The sequence below is a fragment of the Paramisgurnus dabryanus genome, chromosome 2 (genome assembly GCF_030506205.2).
Source record: "Paramisgurnus dabryanus chromosome 2, PD_genome_1.1, whole genome shotgun sequence".
Classification (NCBI taxonomy): Eukaryota; Metazoa; Chordata; class Actinopteri; order Cypriniformes; family Cobitidae; genus Paramisgurnus; species Paramisgurnus dabryanus.
In genome coordinates this window covers 5,344,182-5,354,317 of record NC_133338.1, presented here as the reverse complement: position 1 = coordinate 5,354,317, position 10,136 = coordinate 5,344,182, and the positions used below count along the sequence as shown (strand labels likewise).

Below are 10,136 nucleotides of genomic sequence, written 5' to 3'. Positions count from 1 at the left end.
GCTCACCGCCATCATGTGCTCCAAGGTGTGTGCAAGCGCAGCGTCTGATCTGAGTTCAGTCCCGCGGCTAAAAACGGCTCGATGAGTATAATGTCAAAGGACTCGATTGTCAAAACACTTAGATCAGATTAAACAGAAAGGCAACAGTCTATTTTCCGACTCCTAAACAGCACTTTGTTAGCTGGGAGAAGTCTGCCATCTACTGGTGGATAAATGTCAGAACAGTGTTTGCACCCACACTGAGATGGTTGAAATTGCAATAGTAAAAGTTAAAATCACATTTGATTTGCAAATATAAACACAACATTTTAACACAAATATCTTCTAAAATTTTAATTCAAGCCATCTTTATAAGTACACAATTGTTTATTTTTCAGATATGGTGTTTTTCATTGGTGAAAAAATAGTCATTCTTTTTGTGTTATCATCACCATACCGTTTATTCAAATGCTCTCATGTTATATATGTCTTATAGGGATACACTATCAACATTACTATTATTAACTATTTATACAATTATATACAAATAGTATACGGTATCATTTACACTGATGTGTCATACCAGTTCTTAGACAGTTTATTTGGATGTACAAACAATTTGTACAATACATAAATGTGTTTTTTAATCCTTATGTCAGTGGTTTTGAATAGGACCTGTGTCTGTGTATTAGGTCTCCATCAGCTCTGATCTGCTAGAAGAGTCTCTGATGTACAGGTGAGTTTTAAAGTTTCTTGTCCAGGTATTCCAGATTTGGTGCGTCTAGACGTTGTTCCATGTTTTTGTTTTTGGTGAACTCTTTGAGCATGTCCATCACCTCGCCCTGATAAACGTCTGGTGTCGGCACGGCCTCTGACAAGAGAAAGACGTTGTTTCAAAATGTGTACATTTGGGTGATTCTCATAATACTTATGAGGTATCAGGAAAATTTTGATATAAAAGTAAATGCTATCAAAATAAGGAGCATACAGTTATTCAATTTCATTTCATTTCAAAGACATCATACAAACCAATTTTGTTGTTTTTTCCACATTTAAGGGAAAATTTTCATTACCGCAATGTGTCCATGACTGGATTTGGGTTCTTTGACATGGAAATATTTGTCATTAAAAAATGTAAAAAATAAAAAGCTTCAGTGAATGTTATACTATAAACATTTACAGTAAAGAAACATGTGGTATTTGATGATCATTGGTAAATGTAGAGACAATAATAAGGAATATAAATGTATCCAAGACCAATTTTTCTCATCCTCCGCAACAATTTTCAATCATTGTTTAAGCCCTCAAGGAACTAACATTTAAAAAAATTGTTGGAAGGGACATAATTGACTGTGACACTCAAGATGGCTACCAGGTAAGTAGTTCTTATTTTTCTCTCCAGATAAAAGTTGACATTTTGTTTGTCATAGTGCCAAGACAACTTTGTAGTTCTCATTAACGAAACATGAGTTTGTAAATGCATATATTTGGGTGATTCTCACGAAACCATTGAAACACCACGGCACTAATGATTTTAGCTATAAAATGTGTAATATAGTAATATTAAAAAGCATCAGAATTAACACAATACTGTGTTCTACCTTGCACAATGTGTGATTTCAACATAAGAATTTATAATTTGACAATTTTATCTCATTTTCTGCTGAAATTCTCATTACCGCAATGTGTCCGGCTGTGTTTGAACATGCGTTATGTTGTAATTTAAACAAATTAACACAAAAATATTTAGAAAAAAAATAAATGGATGTTTTGCTAGACTACTTTAGATGACAGAAAAAATATTTACTGAATATTCATGTATAATAATAATGAAGAAAAATTAGGAAAATGATGTGTCCATGCCTGATGTTCTCATCCTCCGCAACACTTCTTGAGAACAGTTTAAGCACACATACAGAATTTTAATAAAGTTTGATTTTGAGTGACCGAGCACATGGACCAGTTACTTCAAGATGGCTACCAGGTAAGATCATTTTTTTACAGTTAATTTGAAATATTGTCTTGTCAGAATGCTTACACGACATTTTGATTATCATTACCGCAACAGATGCTTATTAAATGTTAATTTAATTAATAGAAGCATAATACTTTGATTTTAAATGCATGTGCAGAATCTCCAAATTATGTTCTTTCAGGTTTGTCATGTCATTTTGAAAATATGTCAGTGTTGATGTTTTCTGACTGTTGCGGTAATGAGATTTTTTAGGACTAATTTTTTTAATTATGTTACAAAAAGTGTTAAATGATAAGTAAAAGTGTTTAAATTAATGTTCCCATTTACTCCAGACTTTGTTTTTCAATGTCTGGTGGGAAAGAAAGTAAATTTAAGCAATTTTTACATTTTCATGCTTGACATTTTTAAAACAAAGTTTTCGTGAGAATCACCCATTTAATGTTGTATCGTGTTGCGGTAATGATAATTTTTGATAATGATAATCTAAAAAAATGTAAATAATTCTATAGGAAATATGTTTTAAATCCTCTAAAAATATTTTTTTTAGTAAGTTCAGACCTTAATCTTATATGCGCAAAAAATGACTCTAAGGGCTTTAAAAATTCTGATGCTGGACACCTTCTAAATCTGGATTTCATGAGAATCACCCATTCGCAATAAGGGTTGCCAAGTCTGCGGTTTTCCTGTGGACTACTTTAATACTGTTGCAGTGGGCTGTTTTCACATTCAAGCAACCCCATATTTAGCTCCAGGAATATGAATTTTAGCAGACGAACCCTGTTTTTGCCAGAGAACCCACCTTAAAACGTGATTGGGCTAGTTTTGGGTAGCAAACTTTGGGTAGGACTTTAATAGAGCCCAACATGTAATACTTAACTCAACACTTAACAGTTTTTTTCAACGGAGTTTCAAAGGACTCTAAACGATCCCAAACGAGGCATAAGGGTCTTATCTAGCAAAACGATTGTCATTTTTGACAATAAAAATAACAAATATACACTTTTCAACCACAACTTCTCGTCATGTAGATCCGGTCGTGATGCGCCAGCGTGACCCCACACAATACGTCATGACGTCAAAAGGTCACAGAGGACGAATGCGAAACTCTGCCCCAGTGTTTACAAGTGTTGAGAAAGAGGACCGTTCCTACGTTGTTGTATGTTAACTGATACTAATTAATGTCTTTGTGTCAGTTTATTGTTTACAATGGTCCGCAAATGTGCGTTTTATATATGTAACACGTGACCTCCCTACGTTACTACGCATTTACGTTAGGTCGCATTAGACTTGACCTAGACGAAAAGTTATGGTTTAAAAGTACATATTTTTTATTTTTCTTGTCAAAAATGACAATCGTTTTGCTAGATAAGACCCTTATGCCTCGTTTGGGATCATTTATAGTCCTTTGAAACTCCGTTGAAAAAACTGTTAAGTGTTGAGTTAAGTATTAAATGTTGGGCTCTATTAAAGTCCATTAAAATGAGAAAAATCCTGCAATGTTTTCCTCAAAAAACATAATTTCTTCTCGACTGAACACAGAAAGACATCAACATTTTGGATGACATGGTGGTGAGTAAATTATCTGGATTTTTCTTTTAAGAAAATGGAATATTCCTTTAAGGATGTCATTTAATATACAGGTTTCTCCATGTTTTTGTCTATATTTAAGCCATGGTCGTTTGGAGTTGGGGTTAGATACTATATAGTCCAACTGTATAGTATTGTATACAAGCGTTTAATATCGGCATCGGTACAATTGTACAAAATCTTATTATTCATCTATGCCTAGGTAAATAGTTTTACATTCTACAGCACCTTTAATATCACACAAAATTAAATATAAATATGTATTTTTATAACATATATGACATTATTTTTACAAATGATTAAACTAAATAGCATGTATCTTAAAACCGAAAGTAAAAGGATTTGTCTGTGTCCGTTAAAAATGAACAAATAAAATATTTCAAATCAATATTTAATGTTCCTTACTTTACCTAAGCCGTGTAATAAGCAGGATAATGTGCAAGCAGCCCATTGTTATCATGAAATAAGCTCCTTCGGTGTGATACTGAATGATACGGTCTATGTTTATTTCTGTGCTAACAACCAGCTGCCTATACAAACATCATCCCCTACGTATCTGCCACAAACAAATAAATATTTGATGCTCAACTTGTTTCAAATGTGTAGGAGCTTTTGACAATGTCTGGGTCACCTCAAGATCATGAAATAATTTTGGATTCAGTTTGACAGTCAAATGACAGAGCCATGTCAAAGAAGTCAAATAAGATGTCTATAATAATGTTAAAATATATATACCTGTGGCCCAGTAATAGATGTCCCAGTCATTGCTCGGTTCATTGATGAGTCTGTCGTACTGCTTCAGCTGAGCTGCGCTCATTGTGTTCAGGTACTGCTTTGCAAAAAGGCTGAAAACCAAGAATAAAGTACTTTTTATTACTTTATAAATATAAGCCAGGGTTGCCAGATTCACGGATCAAAACCAGCCCAATGGACATTCAAAACCAGCCCAATAGCATCCCAATGACTATTCACATCCTAAATATAAAAAACTGATAAACGAAATCATTTCATCTTTAACCCGAAGAGAAAAGCCGGCGAAGCGGTTTAAAAGTACCCAAATCTGAAAACCAAGAATCCTTCGATCAGAATGTAAAGTTCACATTGCTCACTACAGTAAGTATTCATCTGCATACTAACCTAAGAAGGATACAGTTCTCCAGCATGCCCCTCTTACGGCTCTCATAAAGGAGTCTTTTCTTTTTGATCTCCAGGGATTCGCCGGGCCTCTCCTGCCACGGAGGTAAGGGGATCTCAATCATGGTTGGTTCTGGAGCATCGCCACGGTAACCCCGAGATATCACCGTGCTGACAGCCGGCCGCAGTGATGCCCGGTAAATAGTACAAGCAACCTGAGAAGAGACATGATCATGAACTTTATTTTAGACTGTATCCTACAAAACGATTTAAAAGTGTGGATGCAGAGGACACCTTGCTAAAAAAAAAATCCCATTATGAACAATGAGGGTAACAAAATTGCTTCGTGTGGTGTGTTTGGATTTAATGTTGTCTTGGGCCAGATAACATCCCACCAAAAAAACACCAAACTTTAGCAGTAAACATAGGTTGACCAGATGAGATTGGCTGAAATTCGGGACGGGGGGGCAGATGTTACGGGGGTCATCCAATAATACACTCTAAAAACAACAAAGTGGTTCTTTGCTCGTAATCATAGAAGAACCGTTTTTAGTGCCATATAGCACCGGTGAAGCACCTGTGTAGAACCAAATAGGGGCCATATAGCACCACATATGGTTCTTCATAGCACTATATGGTTCTATACAGGTGCACTAAAAACGGTTCTTCTATGATTACGAGCAAAGAACCACTTTTGGTGCTATATAGCACCATTTGTTTTTAGAGTGAGTTTGATTTATTTTATTTAATAATGAATTTCAAACCGAACCAATCATATTAATACAAGTATGCATATACATAAATTGATATAATACGTACAGAAGTATTTTACACATCATAGTTTTCATTATAAACATTACATCCAATAGAATTGCTGTGATGATTCCTATTGTTAATTTTAGCAGGACAGTGTTATAACTCGATGCTAATGTCTTCGTCTGCCCTTGACCAGTCTTATTCAAACATGGAAAACATGAACATTATTAGTTAAGACGCTTTCATATCGTTTGTCATTGACTGTACTAAAGAGCTCAATATTTAATCGTTACAGGTCACGCGACGTATTCGAAATATATCACCAAACACGCTTGGGAGGCAAATAAACGCACCTTTTTAGCGATGTTTGCTGAAAGCATGATGTTATCGAGTACGTTATCTATGCTGGCTCTTGCTGATATTTTGAAGGAGAGTTTTGCAACAGTTTCTTCTTTTTGCCGTCGGCAAGCCTAATTTGATGCATCACCGCCCCCTGCTGGACTGGAGTGTGGAGCGAAATTTAAATATGAAATCCATGGCTTTTTGGGATAAAAATAATCAAAATCAAATTAGATTGAGAAAGTACATAAAATCAGTGTTCAGAAAGTTTCCGTACCTTACCCTGATTCACAAGGGTTAGCTTTTAATAATGTTTAAGTACATAAAGTACATTTAAAGGGATAGTTCACCCAAAAATAAATTCTGATGATTCATTTAATCATCCTTATGTTGTTTTAAACCTGTATGAATTTCTTTTTTCTGATGAAAGTCAATGGATACAATCAGCTGTGCTTACCATCATTTATCTTTTGTGTTCATAGCTAAAGTGTATTAAAAACTATACTGAGCTAACATTACTGTGTACAATTTACGTATACAATTGTATCTACAGATCAGCTGCCAAACTTCCATTCATATAGAGGTGATCCATGATCGCCGTCTCCCCGCGAACCAAAACATTTGTTATTTTCAAGGAGGTATTTGTTTCAGAGTTCAGTTTAACGACTATAGTCATACCTTTAACAGAGACAGGAAGTGAAGTTCTGTCCAGACACGTAACCCGATTGCTGCAGGTTTTTTTTAATATAAGCCATTCTTGGTGCTCGAAAAGGATTTAAACATTTACAAATGCTCTTTTATATGTCAGTGAAATTAATTAAGCATCGTTTAGGCTTAATTGGATGTACATTTCTGTGTCACTTTAAAGACATCCAGTATAGCATTTTTAGTCATGTCTGTCATCTAATGGCATTTTTTAGTCAGGGCAGCATAATCTTAAAGTCTCTATGTGCTCCACCACATTTGCTTATAATCTGCTGCTGATCTACCTTACAATAATTGACTATGGTCTTACTACATACAAAACATGGTTACACGGCAAAAAATGATTTTCAAGAAATAAAAATCTTAGTATTTTTGTCTTTTTTCCAGTAAAAATGTCAAAAAATTCTTAAATTAAAATGCTTTTTTTGATGAGCAAAACGACCCAAGAAAATAAGTCAAATTTTTCTTGAATATAGTGTTTAAGAAAAATGTTCCATTGGCAGATTTTTTGCTTGTTTTATGCACAAAATCACTTAAATTTGATATTTTTGGTGTAAAAACTAGACTTATTTTCTTGGGTCATTTTGCTCATCAAGAAAAAGCATCTAAATGTAAGAAATTTTTTATATTTTTACTGAAAACAAAAATACTAAGAATTATTTTCTTGAAAATTATTTTTTGCAGTGTACTGTAGTAAAACCATAGTTAATTTTTTTAAAGACTTAAGTAGCCAAATAAGTTTTTGAGAGAGCTTGCACCCACTTAGATCCCACTAAACAAAAAATTCATTGTTCTGCCTTCACACAACTCCCACTTTGATGGGTATGCAACAATTTTCAAAGTTTGATTCAACGCATCAAATTCTAGATAAATTTCAACAAAATTGCTTTATGTGGTGTGCTTTGATTTAATGTTGTCTTGGGCCAGATAACATCTCACCAATAAAACCCCAAACTTTAGCATACATATAGGGTGACCACCAGATGAGATTGGCTGAAATTCAGGATGGGGGGCAGACGTTAAAACATTTTCAAAGTTTGATTTAACGCATCTATTTCTAGATAAATCTATATAACTGTTCTCAAATCTTAAAACTTTGGTCAGGGGAGATTATCAGTCATCAATTGAAATTTTCATCTGAATTCAACAAAGTTTTAAGGCTTTAGAGACTTATAAACACAGTGTGTATGGAAAGTCGTGTGACTTTCGGTTTTCAGTTCAGAAATCTTTATTTTAATAATGTTAGTTAGAACCCAGATGAAAATATCAAATGATGGCTCCAATTTGAAAGGAAATCATCCTTACAATAAATACATTTTAAACTTTATTTAACAAAATCTTAGTAAACAACATTTTACATCACAAGTGCTTCAGATATAGTCTGAAGAAAAAAACATGTACAGGACTTTATTCCTGTATCTCTTCTACAAGAATCATTATAGTCTATGAAAGCATAAGTGGAAGTTTGTTGAAGGTTCATCTTCGATCGCGATAAAAGTGTGTTACTTCTCCAGCGGCGCGTAATTCAACAACTTCTCAATGAGATCCACATGGGCCAGAAGCATCCTGCGACAGCAGTACCTCTTCAATCCCAAAGCATCCAGAGCATCACTGGAAGTGAGAAGATATGTAGAACAAAATTTTAGATCTTAAAAGGAATAGTTTTACCTTATTTATTCACCCTCATGTAATTTTACACAAAACATGAGTTTAAATTTGAAGAAACATTTCTATTATTTTATTTACATTTATTCATTCACCATTTTATGCTCTTTATTCAAAGACACAGGTGAGATGAGATGTGTTAAATGTCACAATTTTGCATTATTTATTTGGACAGAGAGCTTAAAGGCATGATATAAAATGTACCCCATGAACACATCTTTAGATGCTTTAGATACAAGCATCTGCCAAATGCATAAATGTAAAAGCTGAAGAGTGTTTCAGTGTTTCTGTTGCCCAAAGTCAGCCGTACAGATTTGGCACAAACACAAGGGTGAGACAGAATTAACAAAACTGTGGATTATCGCTCTCAATAAACTCATATATTTGATCACAAACTCACCCTTCTGTGTACTCTGCTTGAAGAAGACCTAAATACGCCTCCCATTTGTTCCCAACAATTTTCCCACAAGTGAAACAGCGAACAGGGATAATCATGGTGAAGGATCAGATGCCTGAATCAAAGAAGTGAAGTAAAAACCTTGCATAAGGAATGTGGGGGAAATCATTTCGTACAGAAGAGATTGATGAGGATTCAAAATCTTATGAATACGACAAAAAATGTATGTGCACTTATTTTGAAGTCTAACAATGTGCCTTTAAATACAGGTTATAACAGCACATTACACAACTCAAAGCCTACTACAGTATTGTTTTAAACAATGCTATTATTACAAGATATAGATCATATAATATACAAACTCAACAACAGAAACACGTTGACTGCACTAACGCTTAACAAACTGTGTAGTAGGAGTTTAAATGTAGACAAAATTCTAGAGCAAATATTGCAATACTTATATTGCATTACAATATGTAGCAATAATTTAAAACATCAAGGACAAGTTAAAAGAAATATTTACCAAAACAAATCCTCACGCTCCACGTTCCTCTTGCGCAGCTTAGCGCATTAGATGTACGTAACTTCCGGTCCGCGTGTCAAATCGGCACGGGTAGAAACCAACAAGCCCTGCGTCCCAATCTGCATACTATCCACCCTAAATAGTACTTGAACGCAGAATTATTACGTCCCAAACCAAAATGAGAACCCATAAAGTTTCCGGATGGTCTATTGTTTTATGTAAAAATTCAAAGTACGCTCAAACGGCTGATATTAACCATAACTCAACGCGAGAGGGCGGGGTTTAGTTGCGCTACACAGAATTAAAAAATAAATAATAATTATGCGTCACTGAATTAAAAAAATTAAACTACATCGTTAATATCACATGAAAAAAAGAATGAACGAAGAAATGCTTAAATGCAAAGATGAGTATCCTGATCATCCAGTCAACAGTCGTCACTTCCGTTTTGCGTTAGGATGTTTTGCACACTGTGCTGTTTTGCCCTTAAAAGTATGTACTTTTCCAACACAAATGCAGTACATTAGTGCCTTATATGAGAGTAGGCGAATTGGGACGCAGCTGCAGTCATTAAACATTCTGTGTCCTACTATAAAAGTAATGCAACATGACATTTACCCTAAATTAAATACCTTAACGTCCATTTTGTCTCTTATGCATTAGTGTAGACTATAACATATTTGCATACACTTCCAGTCATATGTTTTGATATACCTTATTTTTACTATTGTGCACATTTTGTAGTAATAGTAAAAGGAAGAACCAAAATAATAAGGGGGTTTTGGTTATGTTTAAGTGACCAAAAAGATCAAAATATTAAATGTAAACTTTTTTATAATATCCACCCTTTGGCAAAATGACAGTGGGAATTTTTCAAGCATCTGCCGGAAATGCCAAAATATAAATAGTATTGAACTTCCCATGTGTATGCTGGACGTAAAGTACATCCCTCTGTACTAACAATACAATTCATTCCCTTAAAATAATGATGAGTACTATTTTATTTTCTAATTAAATTAAACATTTCCTAACAAAATGTTCTCCTTGTAAACAGCTGAACTAAACAAAGTCTATAA

At 34.3% G+C, this 10,136-nt stretch overlaps 2 protein-coding genes across 2 annotated transcripts; both read right to left on the bottom strand.

Moving 5' to 3' along the window:
* Positions 1-320: 320 nt before the first annotated feature.
* On the bottom strand, positions 321-5,911 carry sdhaf2 (succinate dehydrogenase complex assembly factor 2). The gene is made up of 4 exons (XM_065294245.2): positions 5,785-5,911; positions 4,679-4,890; positions 4,277-4,386; positions 321-850 (listed from the first exon to the last, which is right to left on the bottom strand). Exons 1-4 carry the CDS (start codon positions 5,809-5,811, stop codon positions 723-725), a joined length of 477 nt encoding a protein of 158 aa, XP_065150317.1. The 5' UTR covers positions 5,812-5,911; the 3' UTR covers positions 321-722.
* A 1,875-nt stretch (positions 5,912-7,786) lies between these two features.
* On the bottom strand, positions 7,787-9,215 carry polr2l (RNA polymerase II, I and III subunit L). Its single transcript, XM_065294458.2, has 3 exons — positions 9,061-9,215; positions 8,541-8,652; positions 7,787-8,086 (listed from the first exon to the last, which is right to left on the bottom strand). Exons 2-3 carry the CDS (start codon positions 8,633-8,635, stop codon positions 7,978-7,980), a joined length of 204 nt encoding a protein of 67 aa, XP_065150530.1. The 5' UTR covers positions 8,636-8,652; positions 9,061-9,215; the 3' UTR covers positions 7,787-7,977.
* Between the last annotated feature and the right edge of the window lie 921 nt (positions 9,216-10,136).

Excerpts from the sequence above, each read along its gene's own strand:
- sdhaf2 (XM_065294245.2), bottom strand. The coding sequence starts at position 5,811 with ATGCTTTCAGCAAACATCGCTAAAAAG. Across the intron at positions 4,387-4,678 it reads GAGAACTGTATCCTTCTTAG|CCTTTTTGCAAAGCAGTACC; the intron begins GTTAGTATGCAG and ends CTTGGTTTTCAG. Across the intron at positions 851-4,276 it reads CATCTATTACTGGGCCACAG|AGGCCGTGCCGACACCAGAC; the intron begins GTATATATATTT and ends TTCTCTTGTCAG.
- polr2l (XM_065294458.2), bottom strand. The coding sequence starts at position 8,635 with ATGATTATCCCTGTTCGCTGTTTCACTTGTGGGAAAATTGTTGGGAAC. Across the intron at positions 8,087-8,540 it reads CAAGCAGAGTACACAGAAGG|TGATGCTCTGGATGCTTTGG; the intron begins GTGAGTTTGTGA and ends TCTCACTTCCAG.